At 41.1% G+C, this 24,863-nt stretch overlaps 1 protein-coding gene across 1 annotated transcript in view; it reads right to left on the reverse strand.

The window, feature by feature from the left end:
• Positions 1-24,863, reverse strand: part of PPM1H (protein phosphatase, Mg2+/Mn2+ dependent 1H) — a 127,281-nt gene that overhangs the window by 16,661 nt on the left and 85,757 nt on the right. Inside the window, exons 5-8 of the mRNA XM_050969695.1 lie at positions 22,137-22,221; positions 14,994-15,112; positions 1,888-1,951; positions 151-258 (exon numbers count right to left, since the gene is read on the reverse strand). Of these exons, the coding sequence (XP_050825652.1) occupies positions 151-258; positions 1,888-1,951; positions 14,994-15,112; positions 22,137-22,221 (376 nt within the window). The remainder of the gene's footprint in view (positions 1-150; positions 259-1,887; positions 1,952-14,993; positions 15,113-22,136; positions 22,222-24,863) is intronic.

Below are 24,863 nucleotides of genomic sequence, written 5' to 3' on the forward strand. Positions count from 1 at the left end.
TGTTACTATCATGCTGCACCTTCAGAAAGGGCAGCATGTTACCTGGACTGGATCACAGTCAGAATGGATGATTTGAGAAGAGCAAATAAACACATTAAGGAAATTTATTTCCCTCTCACAAATCAGACAGTTGAACTTTGGCTGTTTTACCTCAGGAGATGAGGACAGGAAAGGTTTGATGTATATGTTGGAGTCGTGCACTTTCAGGTCATGGTCTCCCAGTCCTCGGGTCACTCCAATTGTTGCCATAACCCGAGCCTGGAAATAAAGAAAAGCAGTGGGATATAATCTTGTTACATGGACTGTGTCAATAAGGAATGAGATAACGTTCCTACTCTGAAACTGCTACAGTTAGGGATGAATTCCCTTTTCTCTCTCAGAAACTCTACATTTAACACAGCCAATCAACATCAAAGCTTTTCACACTCATCCCCATCTCAATTTTTATTCTTATTCCAAGCTTTGTTTTCATCCACATCTCACTCACCATCTCTAAGGCACTGGGTCTACAGAAACATAACCCAGTCACCTCACTGTCCACACCAGTCTATGAGAGCATTCCTTCAGCAAATTATACTGTCAGTGAAGGTTTTATAAAGAGGACAAGGAGCTTAACTACTCAGATAACGAATCTGTGATATCTTCTTATTGACATATTGTTGTATATTCCCTTTACCAGGGAAAAGTGCCAAAGGCCACCCTAAATTGCTAAACACACATGACAGCAGCACTGACCACAGTGCTCTCTTCTAGGGAGAGTCACTCTATAGCAGGTCTGCAGTTCCCTCACATCTACCATTTCCTTCTGCCAGCACCTTCCTCTGTGACATGAGTGGTGTCCCAAGAGGTTCTGGGCTCTCCTTCATTAAAGCTGCTCCAAAGACTGACCAGCCATTCAGCCTCCCAGGGAACCCTGCTTTCTGTGCTCTGCAGGTCACTTCCCCCAAACTCAAGCTTAGCCATAGCAGCTTCTGAGCAAGGGAGCTCAGCATCACTAACAGGGAGCAACTGACTCAGAATCATTTCCCCTCAGTGACTCCTGGCTCCACAGGGCCATAAGAAAGTAAATTAAAAAGATGTGCATGAAACATTTTGCAAATAATTATAAACCTAACGAAATTCAGAGATAAGCTGCAGGTCTGAACCTTCAAAACATGAACTAATATTGAAGAGTGTCTGTTTTTGCATTGAGATAAGAACCTAATGCAGCAGAGGAGCACTATTTAGAAACACAGCAAGCATACCAATATCAGCAAACTGACACCACTGCATCCTTATATTGATCCTACTGCTGGATCCAGCTAAGCTTGCTGGGACTACGCTAGCGATCTCACTGCTCTTAATCACAGAGCTGAAAACAAAGCATAACAAACAGAACTGTGTTTCTCCCTTTCAACTATCAGCCTTCACACATCAGGAAAATTCAGCAGTGAGTTCACATAACCTTATCCTCTCCAGCTAGTGCCAAAGGTGTTATACTTTACAAATCCTGCTCTGATCCCTCCTCTTCCTAAATTAGAGTTTTGCATCTCAGAGCACTATTAAATATCTTCCTGCTTTGTTCTAGTTATTTTTCAATAAAACAGGAACATTTAAAGTCAGTTACTTACGACAGTCTCATTGTAGCCTATTTACAATGAAAGAAAAACAAAAACAAACTAAACAACAAATGACTGCTGTAAAATGCTTATTACTATGTTGAGCTCTCCCACCACCCCCCAGACATGAGACTGATTTATGACAGAACCAAGATATTCTTTCAAGCTGTCAAAACGATAAAATAAAGAGATACTGAGTAGAAAACACTGGACTGCCATGGGCTAAACTGAATGGTAAACAGCACAGAATTCCTTCTTCCTTTGGTCTGAGGAAAGCAAATGTGCCCACCTTCTTGCCTTCTCCATATATAAGAGGAAACTTCAAGTCATCTTCCTCAATGGTTTTGTATGCCCTGTGGGGGGAGGACAAACAACATTTATGAAGCTTGTAGTCAGTTAGTGACCCAGTGCCCTGAAACAAGCAGCTGTGATTTCAAAAATGGGGGGGAGAAAAAAAAATATTTTTCCTAGGGACTCTGTCTTTGAAACAAGATGTAAATTTCTTTTTCTGCAGGAAGGTTATCTGTAAATTGTTATCCATTTCATCAAAAGGAAAAGTGTAGATGGGAATACATCTAACATGCCAGTCTGCTCCTATTGATTGCAAAGAAAGAGGTGAACTGGAATAACATCCTAATCAGGTAAGATATTGTCAGATGTGGTACCAGCTATACCATAATACAATGTCATAAAAACCCCCAAATTCAACCAAATAGAAAACCCAAACAAAACAACTCCAAACCCAAGAAACTAACCAATGCTCGATTGACACTGTTGATGTGAAACGTGAGCAATGACAGAACATGTACACAGGGTGTGAAACAGCTGTCTGATCCTGTTCTCACCCTCCAGGACCACAGAAACCAGACAAGCTTCAAGTGCTGAAGTCTTAGGATATTTAGTGCTCATTTGACCCTGACTGCAACAGTCAAGGTTGTCAGAGGTTTCACATTTCACAGCAGCTTTCCCATAGACAAGAGACAAGAGAAGTAAATGCTCATGCTCTGATTCTGGTTACCGCATGCCTGTGTACTCTACCTTTTACACATCCAGCTGTTGACACTGATGAGGTGAGAAAGTTAGCAATTTTGCCAGTGAGAAATAAAAAAAAAACAACAACAGAAGATGACAGTCATTCTCATAAGCTGTAGAGTCCTGTGGTTTGCATGATACATGCCTGAGCTCAGGTGCTGGTACCTTTTTAGCTAAGGTGCATTGCCCCAGAGGGGCATGCTTCCCTTCATACCACAAAGTCATCCCTCCTCAGCCTTTCCCTGCATGTTGTGCTTCCCTCCTGGCCCATCCATGCCCAAAGCCCTGAGGGTGACGCCAAAAGCACCCCGAGTGCTCAAACCAGAGGGGGAGGGAAGGTGCTGGGCAGATCCCCTGCCAGCCACTGCCAACTCCTGCTGTGTAGCTCTCCAGGATGGCTGCCTGAGCTCCAGGGAGTCACATGGCATCACATTTATGCAATGCCCAGGCTGTCACATAAACCAGCAGGAAATTAAAAATTAAGGGTGATATCCTATATTGTAATCAAACTGCCCCCTGCTTCACCAAAATATGGCACAGGCCTGGGATCAATAAATGGTGCTGTACATGCTGCATCACTCAGGAGAGACTCAGACTTACTGAGAATTGCATAGAGACTTAAGCTCCACCTTTAAATTTCCCAGTAATCAGAAAGGGATCATATTAGAGTTCTGGAGGTGAGGAAGGACCAAGAAGAAAGATAAAAGCAATTAAATTTCATAGAAGAAACAGTAGTGGAGGGCTCCCCTCAAATACTAAAAAATATTACTATATATAAAAATCCCAAAATGAATCTAGGTGAGGTTTTCAAAATACAGTAGTGGGTCCTTCATGAAGTCAAGAAAATGTTAGAATATACAACCATAATATCTGGCCATCTTTCTAAGACACAATACAGTGAAGGCATTCAAATGGAATTCTGCACTGGGGAGGGCAAATAAATTAGCTGTTAAACCAAACAAAGAGGCACAAATTACTACATGTAGCCAACATGATAATACTTCCCTGATGTTTAAAACCTGGAACAACATTTAGTTGGGAAGGAGGAATTGGTCATGGATTTTGCTCTTGTTCCTTCCTTTATTCCCAACAAATATCTCTGCCTCACTCACCAAGCTGGATATCCTGGTTTGAATGCAGAGCAAAAAAATGTACTATTTCTGACTACTCATGAACATGTTTCGAAGCTTCCAACTAAACCTACAGTACTGGAAGACCCGGGAAAACATCACTGAAACTATGCCTTGCATAGAGCCAGTTATGCTCTGCCACCAAGAAAATGGGTATCAGCTGAGTCCATTGTGGGCATCAGTCAAATGACTAATCAAGCCACAAGCCTGAGAAGACAACCATTCCTACTGGTGTTCACATTGCTGTACATATTTATTAAAACAGCAAACAAAACTAAGATGATATGGCTTAACCACTTGCAGCCCCCTTTTTAAAAGAAAAAACAAGCCCATTCTTTACACACAGACTATATTATCTGCAAGGTAACCACAACTATTTAAGACCAAAGCCCTCACACTTTACACTGCCCTGTAAGTTGACAAAAGCAGAGACCAAGCTTTCCCCCCCCCACTTTTCTCCTTATATTCTCCTGCACAACACCTCCCACTGACTATGCTTTAGGAAGAAGGGAAAAAAGTGTCATTTAGGCCAGTGTCCTTCAAAAGAATCCTCTCCACTGCTGAGTACAGCTTCTTTCAGGGAACCATTAAAAAACCACTGTCCCTCAGGCCTTGCACTGTGACACCTCGGTGTAAGGACGCTGGGGGAGGCCGTGTTCCAAGGGCTGCAGCTAACTTGTTCCATCAGCAGATCAGGGAGAGCAGCTGGCTAGCCTGTGACCTCCTGAAGCTGTGCAACTAAGTGAGGGAGGCCCAGAGAGCTACAGTGATTTATTTTGTGGTTACTCATAGCCTGTCACCTCTTGGGCTTAGAACTTGGGTGTCAAACTCATCTCAAATGCGCTTTTTCTGTTGATGTTGCTATTGCCTGAAAAATTACCATCACTCAAAAAACAATGCTCAGAACTGCAACCACAGCAGCGGAGGTAGCACAGACACACTGAAAAGCAACCCGGGACACTCTAGAGAAGTACCTGTGTCCTGCATTACCAGAGAAACAGAATAAATAATATACTAATGTGTGGTTTACTGCAAGAGAAGCATGAAGCACAGATTTTCAGCTAACAATTCAGCAACTGCACTGGGGAGACGGAAAGAAGATAAAAAGTTAATTTTCATTTATGCCCTGTGAAACCTCCTGTATTTTGTATGTGGGTTTATTTCACAGAGGCTACAGGCTACTATTTCTCTTGATTTTATGTAATAAAGTTGCATTTATACTGTTGTTTACTGTATATAAAGACATAATATGGCAGTAGGTATATGAAACACAGACACACAGAGAACCTGAGGGGGTGGTTTGACTCTTTTAGTGCCAGCACGGCCTTATTCAGCCCTCTGTGTAATTCAGCCCAGCACACTGCTTTAACAACATAGTGTTGCAACTCTCCCCTCTCCTCTCTGTCTTCCTTGTCCACATCCCAGGAGGTTTTGGTAGCCACCAGGGCATGACAAGAAAGGTTATAAAGACAAGGCAATGCTATTGCTTCCAGCTCCGAATGAGCCTAAAGCTTGTTAAGTGCTTCTGCCACGTAAGCCTCTATTTTTCCAAATGGAAAAACAGGAGGAGCAGTGGGGAGTAGAAAAGGCAAGCTTGTGCCCAGCTAGATCTAGCTGCATTTTTTTCAGTTAACTTTGTTTCTTCTTTTCATTTCAAAAGAATTATGAAATGCTACTGCTGTCCAAAAATACTGAACTAGGCCTTGACATATGTACCACCCACAAAGTTACATTTGGACTCAGGATCAACATTTTGGAAAACCGGGCCAAATCGCACCAGGAGCCAAAAGAGATGTCAGAACAAAAGAACTAGGACTGACATGATGTTACTCATATGCTAACTGGAATCTGCTCTAAATGCATGGTGAAAAAATAACCAGGAGCTACTAAATGCACAACACAATCTACAGAAGTTTCTTAGAGTGCCAGGGTCATTAGTGCTTTTACACTCTCGAAATACAAGATTAGCAAAGTTACCTGCATATTTCTGGGTCAGAACTTGAAAAACCAGTCATCTCTCATATGCAAATTTCAGAGCCAGAATCCTAAATAACATCTTACATGTGTTGTGAGTTCTCCTGACATGTAAGCTTAAGCTTCTTAAAAAAATTGGCCTTCTGAAAGCACATACAAATTCATGTAAGAGTAAAAGTTGATGACTAAAACCAAAATCCACATTCCATTTTCTTTTGTGGCAAACTGTGTAAGGTTACTGGTCACAAAAAGTACTGCATTGGCATAGCCAGGCACAACAGATGGTGTTGAAAACACTACCCACCCTGACCTGGAAGGTTCAGTTCTGTGCACGACAGGGGAATCCAGACTCTGTGCTCTGCTTTTTCATGGCACTCGGCTTTAGAAAGTTTGTCTGTGTTTCACATCTCTGCATCTTACCTAACAGTAAACTGAGAATTAAACCTAAGGAAGAGCAAAGAAAATCACCATCAAAAGGCTTTCGCTTGAAGCATAGAATACACCTACTTGTGGCAAGCAACCAAGAGAAAGTACTACTGCTTCATAAGAGTCCTGGTTCACACTGAGTACACAGCGAAAGGCACCTCTGAGACAGGTCTGCAGATTTTGTGTATTTCTAGCTGATTTGCTACCATTCTAAAAACCACCAAACCTAGGGCCATCCATACACCTTTCCACCTGCCCCAACTCTCCTCCTCAACCAAAATAACCCAACTCACAACAAAACTACTCCAGCTATCCAAACAACCTCCTTCTCAAGCTCAACTTTCTTTAGTCAAACCAACAGAAAATCATGTTTTAATTTTTAAGCAACACAAAACTTGATAGAAACTCTTTGTTTCTTTTCCCCTCCCACACAAGTAATCGGTGGAATGGAGCTCACACTTTGGGCCACAGAGCTTAAACCGCCAGTCCAAAAGGAACTGTTCATCTGTATTGTTTGTTGAACTACAGGCATCTAACCGGTGTAAGTACACGCTTACTAGCAAGAAGAAAAGATGTGTAGTGCAGGTTAGGCACAGAGCCACAGAAAATTGTACCATTTATGTCTCAACTCAGACATAATCTTAAAAAATGTCCTTACACTTGTGCTTCTGCAGAGTCAGGATCTCTAAGTCCAGACAGCACTGTCTGATACTAAGTACTCTCTAGACAGGTTAGCTCTAATGTTCACTGCCTCAGTATTTTTCCCCTATTGCTCACCTGACACATAGTTTAATGAAACAAAATTACAATAAACAAAGATAACTAAGGCACACAAACTATAGCAATATTTGTTAAGAGAGAAGATGATGGCAAAGCCAAATGAAAGACTGATGCACATGGGCACAAAACAGTTTTTAGGGGAGGATCTACTTTAACCAAGATACTCTCATAGGCCTTCTTTCAAGTAAAGAGGAAAACATACAAGTTTTAAAACACTCATTATTCACAGAAAATTCAGAAGCACCTTCTTATGAACATGAAGGTTTATAATGCTTCATTTTGCAAATCCCAGTTCTGTCTACCAATCTACAAATTAAAAAAAAAATAAAAGTCTCTCAGCATGACTTGTACACATCTATGATCTCTGGCTTGGTCAAATCAGACTAATTCATGAGCCTTGGACCTTGAGGGAGCCTTCACTGCTGTGTACAGTCCTAAGAGTCTGCACTTTGGAGAGCACCAGCACCACATATTCCTGTGGAAGTAATTCCTAAGCAAAACAAACTATCCATTTTGGCTAGCCCAATTTAAAGACATGCACCAGAAATTTTTCAGGCACTTCCTGAAATGTGGCTGACTTTTTAGTCCATTCACCTCTAATGGAGCATTAAAAGAAAATGGTAGAAGAAAAGTCAGGGACAGGACTGTCAAGCATCTCAAGCATTTAGAGAGGTCCTTGCCCAAAAAAAGATAAATCAGGAAAAAAAATGTAATGAAGGTATTTAAAAGGAGAGGCTGGGAGGGACAGAGCAAGAGTGTTGCAATTGCTTTCATTCACTACTTGTGACCTGTTGAGCTTTCACTACGGAGTGACAAAACCTGTGTGCAGATATTGCAGCTGCACATCAAGCAAGTTCACCTTCTGCAACAGCCTCAGCAGGCCTTTCTTTTCTGCCCTCAGTGAACTTGCTGCCTTGAGCACTTATTAAAATTTATTTCTTTTCTTCTTAAAAGACAAACAGGAAGGTTTGGCAGCAATTTACTCTGAAGACAGGGGTAAGGGAAGTGGTCTGTTAACACTCTATGGGCTGAGTGCACTGCAGTGCACTGTGATGGACAGAAAAACTATCTGTAAATTAGTATTTTGCTGTATTTCTTGTTAAAAGGTTGTTGTGAGGCAGATGGGAGAAAGGCTGCATGTTAAACTCACAGTGTCTGCTCCACACTTGCTAGCTGGGATCCTCTGTAAGCAAAGGAGATTGAGGTTGAGGAAGAATCACAAAGTAAATTCCTCTAGGAAAGATCTCTGCAGTGGAGGATGGATGAGGCAGTGAGACACAGCAAGCAGAGACCTCACCACTCCACAGCAGTGTTGGAAATTCCTCCAAGGAGCAAGGGGCTTCCTCTTAGCCAGAAGCAGAGCCATAAATTAATCTTTGGTAACAAGGGAAAGAAAGAGAACTTCTATGGACCCAGCTGAGGTTACGTCAAATTTTTGCAGATGGGGAAGCCAGAGAAAGCATGAGTGTGGAAAGAGACTTCACTTTATCAAGAAGAAGGGTGTTTTTGCTTGGATTTTCAGATTGAAGATTATGTCATTCCAGTTAAGTTGCCTTCTGACAAAACAGTCTGGGATTCTTTTGTTTGCCCTTGCATATGCAGCACCTGATCCACACCAAGGCAAAGGCCAAGTGGAGATGCACAGCCATGCCGGGACAGATCTTAGGTGCACGGCTTCCAGAAGGAGATGCTCTTGCAGGACATGACTCACACCAACCTCATTCTTATCACTCTCAATGGGCCCCAGAGAGGTCATTTACACAGAGCTTTACCCCAGATTTAAGCTTTCTCTCTTGTTGCAGCAGTATTATTTTCCTGTTTCTGCTTTCTCCTGCCCCAAAGACTCTGGCTCAGCTCCTGTGGCATGTGCACACTTGGGGGAAAGAGCCATTCATCACCGTCAGGAGACGTGCTGTACACAGCAGGTCAGCTCTCACCTCCTGCTGCTCCTGCAGTGAGGGCTGCAAATCCTGAAAAGATGCATAACATGCACATTGCAAACAGCCATTCATCATCACAGAGCTGTGCCCCAGACACCCAGGCACACCCCAGCAAGCAGCTCTGTGTGCACCAAGGAGACACATCCCCTCCCACTCCCCACCACCTTGCAGCGAGAGACAAAGCACAGAAAGCTAGGCAGGTGACTGCAGATGGTGGTTTCTGCTGCAAAAATGATGTCCTCTCTCTCCCCTCCAGAATGGCCCAGTGCTGCAAAGGTGCCCCATAATCATTAAATTATGAAAATGTAAGTTGCTGGAAGGAAATTAATACCAGGCATGACTGGGGAAAAGGTTCTTGTGAAGTAATTATGAAATTAAAATTTGATCTCTCCCTGGTGATTGTACAAAGGATACAGCTGAGGTCTCAAACACAACAATACAGCCGGGTTTTCAGCAGAAGAAACACAGAATGTTTCACTAGACAAAAAAGCTAAATTAAAAAAAAAAACAAAACGGGGGAAAGGATGACTTTGTGTAAATTACACGATTTTGGCTAAAAGGCACAATCAAGCAGGTTAGAGCACGGGGTTTGCAGACTTCCAATTACTTCTTACAAGTTGGAATCAAGCTGTTAGGAAATGCAGCTTATCTGAATAAGACTAATAATGCTGAGCTAATTAGACCCACAGGCATTAGCCAGCAGATAAATTCAGGCCAAAAAGAGGGACACTGTCACTTTAAATACTGCCTTGGGATCGGCGGAAAAGCTAATGAGCAGTGTCAGTTGGGGCTGTTTTATTAGGTGGTTCTCTAGAGACTATAGACTGAGGTTTCTGTAGCAGGGCTTCTGTGCTTGATTCAATAAATCAATTTATATTAAAGGAGGGTGCAGCACAGGTGCCAGCTCCATAAAGCATTTTTGTGGCATTTCTCAATCTGCTCAGGCACTCATTGGGCAGGCTACCTGAATGTGCTGTCAAAGGACATTGAGCCCAGCAATAAAGAGTAAGATAGTGGCCACATTGGCAATATTTGTTCAAATCAGCTCACACATTACCAAGCAAAACATGTACATTGGCTCTCACCAGGGTATTCTGGATCCCCAATAAGTGATTAATGAGAGCCTGGTTTTTGTGAGCTGGAGTCTGAACCGCAGACGGCAAGGCGGGCTGCACAATGAAAGCGAAAGGCATCCATCCCAAACAAAATAAAACGGCTTGAAAAGTGAAGTTGCTTTTTTAATCAGATGCTTAGAGGCTGAAAGACATTCCCTGTTGGAAAGAAAAGGGCGAGTGCAGGCAGTGCAGGCTGGCAGCTTTCCAGGCAGTGGACAATATTGACTCTAGAATAAAATAGGTTTTGCTTAGTGCTTGCCTCAGGGCACCAGCCTCCCTGCTTTGGAATAAATCATGCGGGCAGGCGATTCCCCAGCACGGTCTGACCCTCAGGCGCTGACCCCATGTGCCACTGCACCCCCTCACCAGACACATGGACATGGAGCTGGCAAGGGCTCCACTGCTGCTGCAGAGATGGCGTGCTCAGAGACTGTGCCCAATTCCCCTGCTCGCTGCCACCTTGGGCTTCAGCCCATGGTGTATGGTGGGCACTACACTGCCTCAAACCATTTCTGACGGGGTGCAGCTCAGCCCTGCTGCTCAGCTCTGCCTCTCCTGGAGGGCAAAGGAAGCAACCAACAAATAGGTCAAAAACCATACTTGTTGTCTAGGTCTCTTTTGCCACGCTAAAATCAAGGCAAAAAGCTGAAGTTGTGATCTGGATGAAAGCCTTGAAAGAACTGCACTTCAATGCAAGCAGCAGTAAAGCCACTGTTTTTGTTCCAAGGAGGAGCAAAAAATCAATTTTGAAACCACTGAAGTTGATGCCAACTGGTAGTGCCTTCTGGATGCCTTTGGTTAAGCACAGTGCTGTATGGGTCCTCCAGCCCCACAGAAGGCTGGGAGGGGAATGCTGGAAGGAGCCATAGCGAAGGACACAGCCAGTCAGAAATCCAGGTTTCAGAAGGTTCTAGAATATAGTCAAAGCAAAATACCTCAAAATTGTTCACACTGGATGTACACGTGAAGGAAATCTGACCAACTGTGTCTTAGCTTTAAATAAAAGCCAGAGACAAAGGACATTTATTCTGTGCAATCCTTTAAAAGAGCAGCTGTCACCAGGCCTGGTGTTTTCCCCTCCCCATATTTCCACTTCAGGTTACTCACCCCACTTTTTAGCACTGGCCAGTCTCTGCTTACATGGCCTCTGAGTCTTTCCTGATGATTCTATTGTCAAGACTTGTGAAAGCCACCAGGACACCTCTCTCCAATACAAATCTAACCTCTGCAAGGCATGGGCTTGGAAATTCCAGCCCAGAGATCCAGCTGTGAAAGACTCTCAGTAACACAGATATCTGCCAGCAAATTACAGCTCGAGACAGCTCGAAAGCTTGTTCAGTAGGACACACTGCTCTTAAGATGCCTTGCCAGCTACACTACACGTTTTGCAATCGTTGCTCAACCACAACGCACGTGGGGCAAGGGTGCAGGAAGGGCAGCTCATGGTCAGCTCCCAGCAGTGTGGGATTTATTTTAGGTATATTTAATACAGCATGATTTCTCATTGCAATTGCCACTGCAAAGAAAGGAGCAAGGGTAGGCGAGCTGGAGCGAGAAGGGAAGGGTTGGTCTCAAAGCAGTTAGAGGCAGCCTGGGCTAGTGATGTGGTACACATTGCTGGATCAGTGGTTGTCCTAATGCTGTGGGGAAACTTGGCAGCTGTGCTCCCACTGTGGGCTGTAGGGACAAAGCCAGTGTGGAAACTTCACATGAAAAAAAAAAAAAAGAAAGAAAAAATAAAGGGCCAAATACATTATAACAGACCCAAAGACAATAATCTTTTGTAATCCAAACAAGCTGGGCAAGCCAAGCCATTGTTGAGAATCTGAAAAGCTCTGGAGCAAAGGAGGAGGAGGATAAAAATGAAGAAAAAAAAGTCATACAGCTTCTAATAGAAAACACAAAAATATACTCAATTGTAAAATAAAACAGTTTAGTTTCCTGAGGAAACATCAGAGCAGAGAGTGTTCTACATTCTCTCACTAAAGGATTAAGTAATTAAATGTAAGAGTGGCTGTTTCTTCCTTATATCACTTGCACCTCTCTACATGTATGTGCAAATGTCAACACACAGTGAGGTTAGTGACCAAAAAACAATTCAGACAATTGATCATCTGCATTGTATGAGATAAAAGTTCAGCAGCATTTTAGTGTATCAAGCTCTGGCTGGCCAAAGCACCATCTGACATTTTCTAGAAAAGGAATATATATGCTAATTTATTCTCCATGATAGATAGTGTCCTTAGAAACAAATGCAAAACAGACATGTCCTCAGCCCCTGTGTCCTGATGCATCAGTTGAATCCAGGAATAAGAAAGGGAAGAAAATAGGAGCAAAATTGTTGAAGTGGAAAACAGCCACTAAGAAACCTCTGCCACCTCAAACTGTCACCTCTGAGGGTCCACCAAACTGGAAATCTAATGCCTTGTCCACAATCACAACCATTAAAATTGACCCAAGCTTTTACATAAACAGAAACGGATTGCCGATCACTGCACACAATCCAATGGATACCAAACACCTTGGGCGAAACCTTGCAAAAAGAAATGGATCCTTGTTTAGAAGGGCTCTGTTTTACACAAATGTATGGCAATAGAGCAATTTCCTCATCATTTTATTGTTCCGAGGCAACCAAACAAAGAGGTAGTTGATGCACTAGTTGTGCAATATGGAACAGCTGAACGATTCCAATTCTTTTATTAGGACAAAAATGTAGGCCCCATTTTTCACTTCCATCCAAAAGTCAAAAGGAACAGCAGGGAGAGGTAGCCTCACCACAGTCTCCACATGCTTCTGCTTGGCACAGGCCACCTTTTTCTGGGATAATACTGTGGTGAATTCAGACTTGAATTTTCAAGTCGCACTTCAAGCCTTTATTCCAGAATAACTGCTTACAGCCAAGCATATTTGTACTGAACTGGTGACAATTTTTGCATTGAACATATTAGAATCTCTAACTGGATCAATGTGCATCCTAGATTTCAGGAAATTCAGAAAAATCAAACGGAAAATAACTTTCTTCTCCTCCCTGGTATATGCTAAAGCTAAGAGAGTTCACAAACCACTACTGAAAAGCAACACATTGGATCAAATCTGCCAGTTTGACTTACCAAAGCTCTTCTACCTTATTCATTATTCTACATTTAGAATTTCTGTTCCTTTTTCTAATGCCAAAGAGTATTAACTATACAATGAATATTTTGGATAAGGTAAAGTGCTATGCATACATTCACAAGCAAGGTAGAAATATACAGAATTATCTCTTCACTTAACTTTTAAACTGTCTATTGCTGTACAAATCTCAACATTCTGCTGGTGATTTGGACTGGAAAAAATACTGTAGTAAGCAAAGCTTCCACTGAGTTTTTTTTAATTTTCAACTTGGAACCTTTGTTGCGCATAAATAGCTATTTTTTCCTCTTCACGCTTTACTTTGTATTTATCAATACCGAATTTGATCACTGTGATGCCCATTTGCATTAATCACTTAATTCTTTGTAGTACCTCATGGTCATTCTTGTTTAATAGGAAAAGAGCTGTGGTGCCACCTGCCAGTGCTGCAACTTCAACCATTCCAACCTCATTTCCTTTCCAGACCACTTATCAACCAGGGAAATGCAAAACAACTCCCATGAACATGAAGAAACCCTCTTTGCTTTCCAGCCATGATGACAGAAATCTGTTCTTGCCCTCTTCTCAGGAAGTTCCTGGCCTATGATACTTCTGTAGCTCTCCCCCACATGTTTTTCCTCCCAACTGGCATGTCACATCTTGAAAAAGAGCTTTTGGAAGTCTACATGAAACCATTCTTTATTGGTGTCTCCAGAGACATCTGGGAGCTTAACAAAAAAACCCCTCCTTCTGCAGAAATTGGGAGAGTGTCTCATGATCTTCCAAAAGTTTTGCTAAGTCCTCAGTTGATCCAATGTTCTCATTCTGTTCCTATTCTTTTGCTCATGCCTGTAGCCTTTTTAAAATGTGAAGTCATCATTCTCAGGGTGAAACTGCATATCCTGCTAGCAGCTGTTCAAGATGACAGACAATGATGGTTATTCTCAGATTTACATGCTCTGCACAAACACTTCAGATTATAATAAACTTAGATCATTATTCTGCCATTAAAACATAATTATATTTATGGTCCATAAATCATGGAACAAAGCAAAAGTTATGTAGAGCTGTACTTGTATGTGAGCATCCAGGCTTCCAAACCTAAAACAGGCTTTCTTTTTAACCCCTCTGTCCTTTTTCTTCCTGAAAGGACATTTACTACAGACACTAAAACACAAATGTCAGAGAAATGAAGACCATTTGCATATCTTGGGCTTTTACCTTTATAGGTCATGCACAGAACTCACAACAACAAAGATTAGGGCTTCTCCAAGGAGCCTCTCGAACCAAGAAAAAACAATGAAGACATTTAGCCAGGAACAAAAAACCCCACATCATTCTTTCTGTCTTCACTTCTTTAAATCCATGCTGTTCATTCAAGCCTTTTCATTTTAGGCTGGTTGTGTTCAGATAGGCCCATGTCTAAAGGAAATCCTCAAGGGAATCCAAACCAAGGGCCAGCTGCAGTGGAGTAGGGGAGGCAGCTCTTCCCTTCTGCAAACTTTCCTCGGCATGTAAGGCATGATGGCCCATCGTCTTGGCTTAAAAGATGAATGTCTGACCCACTCATCCAGAATTTATAAAAAACTATGTCCAAGATAGGAAAATTGTTTTGCTTTCAGAAAGATCCCCTAGCACACCTTTGCCTTTATATGCTTTCTCTGCTTTGAGTGCTCCCACACTACAATGAACTCTCTGGAGGGAGGTCCACTTATTTACAACATTATCTTCTAGAAGATACACCTGAAAGAAGGAAATGCCTTTTCTTTTAGTACACAGGAGTACACCTCCATGTTTGATGCAGTTTACACTAATCAAAGATAGGTACAAAGCAGGCATTGGCTGGGGGAGAAGGCCGACCCCATGCTGAGAGGGACACATTCTTACCAGCCAGTCATGTTGAAGTCACGGTACAGCATCCTCTTTCCAACTTCCTTGCGCTGCACCCTCCGTGGAAACTCTAGATGTGTGAATTCATTTCCCAGCAAGTGAGGCTGCATGTAAGCCTGTGGGCAGAAATCAAACCACAGATACCACATAAGACATCATCTATTTTTAATGAGCTAGTATTACAATCCCTTCCTGGTCCCTTCCCACACAAATTCCACCCACTCATCTACCCTTCTTTTAAAATCAGGATGATGATGTGCTCCATTTCAGCAAACAATGCACATCCACCATTTCTGCCCTAGCCTGATATCCAGCAGCCTTATGCAGCCCAAGAAGTTCTCTTGCCCTCAAAATCCTTTATTTCTTCTCCCTGCTCCTCAAGATTTGGGATCTCTAAATTAAACTTCATCCATTGACCCTGAAGGGGTCTGCAGAGCTTTGTAAAACAGAACACATGCCCTTTTGTAAGTCAGCGAGAGAGAAAGGAATGATCAAATACAAAGCCATGGAGAGACCTGAAGGGGTGATTGTGCAGTGAAGCTCAAGCTTTTTGACTCCCAGTTCAGCTATGCCAACAACACAGAAAACCTAACATTGCTACCACATTTTAATTGTCACCACCTTGTGGAAAATGCACCCCATCAAACGACACTGCAAATAAACACAAGCTACAAAGCAGTTTATTTTCTTGTTTTTGAAAAACTACATCCTTCATCCAAAACAGACTTTAAGAAAAGCAGCAGCAGTTTTGTGTCACAACTGCAACTAAGGCCTTTGATGGTTTTAATGCTCAAATGCTGCTCATGTCCTTTGTGTTGCACTGCTCTGCAGATGTTGGGAGGCTTCTCTGCCAGAGTTGTGCCTTTGACTCATGCTCTCCAAAGCTGACCATAGTCGAGAGCATCACGAGGATCTTTGTCCACAGTGTAAATTTCTTGATTGAATTTATACACAGATCACTTGACATGATAGGTTAATCCTAAACATACTCTATTTCTTCTTTCTGACATAAATCTCACCTCTTTTTCTTTAGTACTCAAATAAACACGCCTTTCTCTCTTCCTCTGCAAAGCTGCATTGTGAGCAAGCTCTTATGAAAGACACAGTCAAATTGGCTAGGGAACTGAAAAAAAGTTGCATTTCTTAACCTTTTTGCAGATAACTCTTTTTCCTTATCCAGCCAGTTAAGACAAAAAAGCCTGTCTTATCTTCAGCAGCAGCTGCCATCAAGGGAGATGAAATGAGCTGGGGTTTAGTTTGTGTATATGTCATAAATCTAGTGCTCATCAAAGGTAAGCAGCAGGAAGCACTGGAAGCCCTTATTGATCTACCTGGCATCTGTCATGCAGATAGTTCACAATAAAATATTTCCTGCATTTAAGAGTTGAGCCTGCTCCCACTCAATTTAATAGGAGCTCTATCAGGCTCAGCACATCACAGCGCTACCCTTCTATCAGCTTGTCCCTGTTCCCATCACCAGACATCCTTCCATCCTTGGCTGGAACAGGACTGAGGAAGGTTGCTGTCTGTAGCCAGCAAGATTGTATTCTGCTTTCAAGAGGTGGCTTTCAAGCACACAATCTTGCCATCACGATTCCTTCCTGGAACAGGAACTCCATCAAATTCTCTCTGTGTACAGTTAAGGGAATGACATTTGTTTTTTCCTTCAGTCTACAGTCAGCCAAGGTGCCCTTCTCCACCCAAACTTTGTTGTCAAGGGCCCTCTAATTGGATTCCTCTCCTCATTACAGAAATAGTTGAGAAGCACTAGTGACTTTTGAGAGGTTCAGCAGTATTAGTCCACATGAGACCTTTCATACTTCCAGAACTCTGGAAGTATGAAAAATGAACTTTTTCATTTAAAAGTACACGTAAGCTTTTTATTTTATTTATTTTCATTCCAGTTGCAAAAAAGATGGAAAATTCCTAATGGTTTGATGCATTGCATATGAACAATATTATTTCTTTGTATGATAACAAAGAGCTGGATTGTTTTTGGTATTTTTAAAGTTTCTTCTCGTCTATGATATTGTAAACAATGAAGTCAGTCTGCGTTCAAAGTGAAATTAGGTTCACTTTTAAAAATGCACAGCCTATCTTGATTAAAACATTACAAACCATTACCAGCTAAATACTGTCACCTGCCTACAAAACAAGGTCATACTTAAAAAACCATCACACCTGATATCAAAATGAAGTTATGTAACCTTCAGAGTGTGAGATTATTAGTCTGAATAAGAGGTTCAAAAGATAAACATTACAGGCTTTTAGCTTTTTTTCACTTAAAACCAAGAATTTTCCTTAATGAAAAGGTAAAGCAACCAGGAGAGACTGCATTGCATAAAGATTTACTCAGATGGAAAGTCTGAGGTCATAACTGAAATGAGATTAATAAAGCTGGCACAGTTACCAGTGGACTGCTAATGTTCAAATAAGACTTCTCTTCTGCAGCCAAGCCTCAATGCTTGATTTACAATCCAGGGATCTTAACTTGATTCTAATATTTTTGGCATCAGTGAAACAGAGGGAAAAGAGCAACTTGGAAGCTTCTGGTGTCTGTGATCTGAATTCTTATGTGAAGAAATGGGGATTTTTGTTGTGCTTTGCTTTATTTATTTAATTTTCCATATTTTTTGCCATTTTTAAACTGTTAATTTTGATGCTTCACTGCTAATTCTACAGAGAGAGGAATGTTCTACTACAAAACTCAGTTGCAACTTCTAGATTGGTTTATTGAGAACTGTTCTCCATGTACAAGGCAGGACTCTACTCCCCACCTCAACAAAACCACGCTGGGCAGCAGAACCAGAAAATAAACAAAAAGCAACACTTCAAAAATCTATAGATCTTTCAAACAGATATACAAGCAGAACCATGAAATCCCCTCAAGAAACAAACAACAAAAAGAAAAAGAAAACTGAACAAACTACCATAATTTCACCTGTGATGACACAACATATTTTCCATTTTTTAATTTGTTTAGTCTCAATTTGCAAGAACTTCAGATCAGAAACACCACTCAGAGAACTTGAAATTTAACAAACAGTGTGGCTATCAAACACTTCCTATATCCTTATGACGTATTTTGAGACAACATTGTTATTCTGTGTTATGGAACTGGAACATTTGTCCTATTTTCTCTTTCAGAAGCGTTAGAGCTTTTTGGCATAAATCTGGCATAGTCTGCATTGTGTGTTTTTGGTACTCTGCCATTTTATGGTGTGTTTTGTGGCTGGATGTATTGCATTCAAAATTAGTTGTTTAAAATGAAGTTCAGTCAAAGAAGTATTAGTCATGGTTGTTTAAAAAGGGCATTTACTTCCTGCTGTGTTTCCTGGTGATTAGAAAAGCAAACATGAAATTACGATAAACCTAGACTTACACACTAGCATGCCAGTTAATTAGGTGGCAGGAAACACTGCATGTATCTTATCTGCAACTCAGTAAGGCCTGCCACTGCCTTTTCCACTCCTTCAGTAGGCACTGCCTTGCAAAGTTACTGGCACTAGTGGTTTCACTGCATTCTGTGCTATTTTCAGATTTGCTGCTTTCCCCTACACCAGCTATTATCTTACAAATTTATACTTTTATTATATCGTGCCCTTTTCTCCAAAGGAATATTCTATATATGGGATTACTGCTCACAACAGCATGCACAGCCCAATGCAGCCAGAAGTTTTGCAAACAACTCAGCCATTGATTGGCCTCTCATCTTGTGAAAGGCCAGTACCCCTCCCATGGGACACACCTCTTTCACCACTGTATCAACCACTGTGTCAGACAGCTGAAGCAATCCTATGCTGGGTGATACAGGGAGCCAAAAACTGTAAGAGAATTACATCTTGACTGACTTGCAGTTGAAGTGCTGACTGGACATTTAGGAGATCTAGGTTCATTTCCTCTTCAGGCTCAGGTTCTGCAGGCATCCTTCAGGAGGTGAATATTAATGTCACTTTTATCCTCACCTGAGCAACAAAATCAGAATAGATCCCCTCTGAGCCCATGACTACCTGGGCTCATGAACTTTTGCTTGAATGGCAGCAAACACGAAGAGCACCCATAGTCACTGTCACTGGTGGCCTCCCAGTCTCTACTAGCAGTGACACCTGCACTAGTAGAAGTGGTGTACCATTTCTGCTGAACTTTAGAGGGGCTGTTTGGCTGCACACATGAAGATGCTACAAACACCACGAAGATGCTACAAACACCACACTGACCTCACATGACATCCTGAAAGTGTAAACTTCAGTAACTAATAGAAATACACCATCTGTAGTACACTCGATTCACCATTTATTTTAAACACATTTTCCAAGGGAATAAGTAACAAAATCTATCCTATTTTCTGCTGCAATTTAGACTATCATGACTGAAGTTAATAGTCTCAGAAGATGAAATAAAACTTGCTTCTGGCTTTCACTGCACAACTCCTGAATGTATCTGAGTAGTTCCTAGTAAATACTGGATTTTTTTTTTTCCTTCAAGATACACTGATACAGAAAGTCAGGACTTTTCCCAAGTAATGCATGGAGGTCTCCTGCTACAGTGCTAAAAACAAAAAAGACACAAATTCAGAAGAAAAGGAGGCTTTTGAATGCCCATGAGCGGAAGGGAAGCAACATGGTGCACTGAACCTCTACAGAAACTGAAGGATCAAGGGAATAATGGTGCAAAGCTTTCACACTTTACATCTTAAGTAGTGCTCTCTGACTGAACTGTTGATTGCCTTCTGCAATACTCTCACAAGCTGCCTGACATAGAAGTCTGTCTCTGTCATATAGCCAGCCTGAAGTCTGCAGCTGGATGCTGCCCCACCATGGCCCTCCTATGGAGCGATGACCAGGTTCAGAGCTGCTTCAAAGTCACAACGAATGGACAGTCAACTTGTTCTTTTTAGGTGTCCGTGCCAGAAGCCTACTGCCAAGGTAATTCTTGGATGCATGGCCATAAACTTGCCAGGACAGGGAAAACATTTGCTTCCCTCCCCTCTTAGTTACTCAATCAGTATTAGCTGAAGCACAGTTAGGTCTAAGACTTGATTGGAGGACTTCATAAAAGATACTCACATGACCTGAACAACTCATTCTCCCATGGATTTCTTTCCACACAGAAATTAAGGCTCAGAAAAGAGGGCCTAAAAGAACTTCCTGTGTGACTGAAGGAATCAACAGGCACTAAATTTAGGCAGATGGAAGCTCCTTCATTCTGACAGCACTAAAAGTGTCTGCTGCACAGGGAACAGCCTGCAGGCTGTAAATCCATACCCTCCCTTTGCTTGTACAGTAATTTCCTCATAGTGAACAGGATCTCTGCATTTACCAAGTAAAATATTAATGCTAAAGTGATTAAGGGATTTTCTTCCTATCATGCAGGAAGAAGATATTTGAAGCACAACATATTTGAAACAAAGAAACTCAGCTTTAACTGCAATAAGAAAATAGACTCAAAGTAAGTAACTTTCGGACAGAACAAGTGGCGAGAGATGTTGATGGTAGAATAACAGACTAGTAAAACCTGGGGACAGACAAGTGATAAGAGGAATTATTTGGGATCTAATTATCAAGAGAGATGCAAACTTTGGAGTGCAATGCTTATACCAACTTTGCAAGAAGTATGGAGTCATCTTTTTATTTTTCTTTTTTTTAAACACAAGAGTAAAAATCTTACTTAGGGAATGTTGTGTTTGAAATTATCTGTAATTTTGTTTCACGCTCTTGCTGTCTTGCATGTATTCTCTTTGAACATGATACCCATAGACCTGGCATATTTGTTACATACAGAATTAAAATAGACAAACAAAGGTAAAGGAATTTTCCACAGGAAACAGCAGAAATGCTTTTCAGATCAGCTACTGGTTTCAAATTTAAGCCAGAAAGGACATCAAAAGAGAAAACAAAAACCCTTGTAGGCAATGTTTCATCTCGTATTTCCTACAGAAGTAGCAGACTCCCTAGATGCTAAAGATACCTTTTATTTTAGAGGCAAACAAATTATTTTAAATGTAACTGAACTGTAAATATTTATTAGCCCTCTTTTCCATTTGGTTCTCTGAATATGAATAGTCCCAAAGCAGTATTTCCTCTGAAATTTTCAGCTTCAAGCCAATGATTCTGACTGAAAAAAAATTAAATATGACAATTGAGGAAACACAATTTTTTCTTTAATACCACCTTTCAAACACTGGCATTTCATCTAGTGACAAACCACAGTGAAAAATTAGGCTGAAAATAGAAAACACCTTAAGACCTGGGAACATCACTAACCTTGGCCTGTCCACCTTGAGTCAGGCAAGGCTGAGAGTGACCCTGCCTTGGCTGAAGCTTAAATTTCTAAAAGAAACAGAAGAAGCACAAAGGAAATCTCTCAGCCAGTTAGAAATTACATTCTGACAAACAACTAATTGACTTCAACCAACTGACCTGTCCATTGAAGAAAAAACCTTAAGAAGTAACAGGATGGTTTGTATGAAAAATAACGCCATACATTTTGACTTATATTCCTCAGGCAGCTTATCAGCCAACACAGCTTGGTCTATAAAGCATCCCATGTGTCCCCAGCTAGTCACCCTGTCCCAGCTTTATGGGTGCTGCTACAGTAAATAAAATTAATCTTTGATCACCCATCCTATCCTGCAGCTACTAATGTTCACTGAGATCACCTCTAAGTTGGATATCTTTCTCCTGATGGAGATACTACTGGCATACTGTTAGAGTAAATGAATCGAACTCTGCAATATCACTCACATACAAAGAGCAGTCTGCGGTATTTTATACTGACACAGCAAGCACTGGGATGGATTGAAATACATCTGTGGCTCATTAACCCTGTGTCTGAGCTCTCAAAATCCAACACCAGTGTGCTGTTGAAGGGTCTGCAGCTGAAAAGTGTACACAAGCACAGGCAACACTAATCGACGGCCTTTGCCAAAGAGGTAATACTCCTTTCATTGAGATTTGCACCACCAGGATTTTCTCCACATTTGCTGATGGCTTAAAGACATACATGATCTGTCACTGATATTCAGTGGACACATCATCCATCACTGAGCCACAGCAACTGAGCAGCATTTCTCTAAGCCTTTGATATTACTGGGCAATGCTTGTCATCATCAGCACCTGATTTGGTCCTCAGGTCTCTTACCAGATACTGAAGTCGCTGGCGTTCAGTCTCTGGAGTGAATTCTGAAGACATAGGAATGACTTCACCATTTCGGATTATTATAGCTCTGTAAAAGTAATGAAACATTACATCAGGACAGAAAAAATTAAAAAAGCAAAAAAAACCCAGAAAACCACAGGGTACAGTCACACTTTTATTCTCTTCAGAATTAGTCATATGAAGCCATTTCTTTTCTACTGAGGTTGTCAGCAGAACTGGATAATTCCTGCCCTGCATCCTTTAGGCTGGGTAACAAAGTATACTTGTATAAGTTGAGTTCATTTTAGAGCTCACAAAAACATCCAAGCAACAAAGGCAAGAGTTATTTCAATTGATGTCTACAGGGTATCTTTATTAAGTGAAATGCAGACACCCAGAGGAGATGCTGCAGAATCACTGATTGTAGAACAACTCTTTGCAGGTTTTAATACCAGTTGTGGCTGACACTGTCTAAACTACTGGCTTCAAATGACTCATCCAAGCACTTTCCAATCATTAATTGGTCATATGTCATGTCAGAACATTTCTACTCCAACATTAAATGGAAATAGCAAAGCAAATCCTATTTAGCACAAATTTAATTAGTTAGCTGCTGAAAGATGGCAGGTAATGGCATGACTATAGCTTAGACAGGAGATTTCATACAGAGTTCTGCAAATCACAGAGAGAAAATTTTCTCAAACACCTGCCTCTTGCTTCTTAACAATCTGATATGCTGCACACAAAATCTGGTCCTGTCTTTCCCTGGTGTAATGCCACTGGCTGGAAGACAAGTCACAGGAGGGAAGAATTTACCCATATTTTTACTACATTCTGCATTCATGCATTCATTCACAAAACTATGTTCCTTTATCTTTCCATTATTTAGGCAGCTCTGTAATTAGAGCAATGCCTGGCACTTTTGATAAACTATGTATCATCCCAAAGACTTTAATGCCTGTTGTGGAACTGCTTCTCAGATTAATTCAGTGTTTGGATAACAGCTCTCCTCTTGAATTTAGATGGAATTGGGTGTAGTGAAAAGAAGTATTTGCCATTTGGATTCCAGTTTCTCTATGTTTTAACTGTTCCCATTTCTGTGATATTTTCACCCCACTGATGTCCTGTGTACGAGCTAGCTTACCTCCCTTGATCATTTGATTGATTTGCTGTCATTGCCTCTATGTCAGGTTTTCCGATGCCGCTGGAGTGCAAACAACAAATATGGTAGGCACACAAAGACTAAAACTTAAACTTCTAAATTCAAAACACAGGGATCTTGAGAAAACAAACTCAGGTACAAACATGAATTTCTAAAATTAGTGGCATTGGACAGATTTCCAAGTCTTGTGGATTGGTCATTGGACTAAAATTGTCTCCAAATTGTCACCTACTACTGCTAATATGCAAAAGGCAGCAGCATTATCTATGAGTAAATGAACTGTTCACATTCCTGAGATTCATGTGGCAAAGAGCAGACAGGTTCAGGATGGTATGACAATGGCAGATGTGTGAAGAAGCTCTGGCAATGACAGGAAAACGACTTTGCTTTGAAAGGTAACAAATTTACTGCTCTTGGACTTCACTTCTTATTGCTCTTCACTTCCCTGCAAATAATCCTGTGTAGAAATTAGAGGTGGGAAGAGTGCAGCCTACATTCTGAAGGTTCCCACTGGTCCTTAATTAAAACCAATATTGTGTACTTGGGACGGACATAGTAGCTGCAACTCTTTAATTTCCTAAAAATATTTGTGCATAATTTTTAACAGATTTTTTTTCCCCTCCTTCAGAGAATCTGACTACAGACTTACAAAATGCCTATTCAGTCAAAAATAATAAAAGTTTGCAGAAAATTTTTCTTTTGCATTTCTGAGAAAGTAATTTAAATATGAAATAAAAACTCTAACACCTTTCTTCTGCGACAACACTTTTGCTTTTATTTTTGCAGTTCATAAGGTATTCAGCTTTGAATGAGTTTAATTTACTCAGACAGTGAACATTTTATATAACTTTTTAATATATTATTTGATTCACTTGAGTAGGCCTCCACTTAAGTGGTCTGTAGGTTTAGTACAGAGTATGTACTCTGGCAATAGTCTAGACTAGACTGATGAAAGAAGCTGATCAGACTCTAAACCAAATTTTACACACTGGTATAAGCGAGTCATAAGGGATTTTCTGATCTTTTGCTTGTCTGAAAGGGCTAATATAAACCACACATTGATATAACTGCTAGTACATCAGGCTAATTTTCTAATTATTCTTTGCTTCCCCTTTAATCACCATTTCACAGGAAATCCATATTTTAAAGACCACTCAGACCAGTCTGGGGTTCACCTTTTTCTTTGTGCACATTGACATGCTTTGTATATATTTTGATAGCTGTCATTCTCACTTCTGTGGGTAGAATTGGGCCCTGAGGGACTCACATAATATAAAAAGCAATTCAGAGGCGAGTGGGTCAACCTTTCATAGCTCAACTTATTTTCACCAGAATTGGCAGCCACCTGGGATGAAAAGCACAACCTAGCACACACACACACACAAAATCCTCAGAGGGGGAGGAATTAAAGCAATACTGTTGATATGCTGTAAAAGTGAGTTTTATGATTTTCATTAATGTTTTCAGCAGTTGGACTTTATTCAACTTGCAAGTTACAGCTGTTCAAAAGAGTCAAATGATTTGATCTGAGGAATGAGACAGCTCTAGGTATGAGTAAAGGGAGGGAC

This window comes from Serinus canaria, chromosome 1A (genome assembly GCF_022539315.1).
Source record: "Serinus canaria isolate serCan28SL12 chromosome 1A, serCan2020, whole genome shotgun sequence".
NCBI lineage: Eukaryota > Metazoa > Chordata > Aves > Passeriformes > Fringillidae > Serinus > Serinus canaria.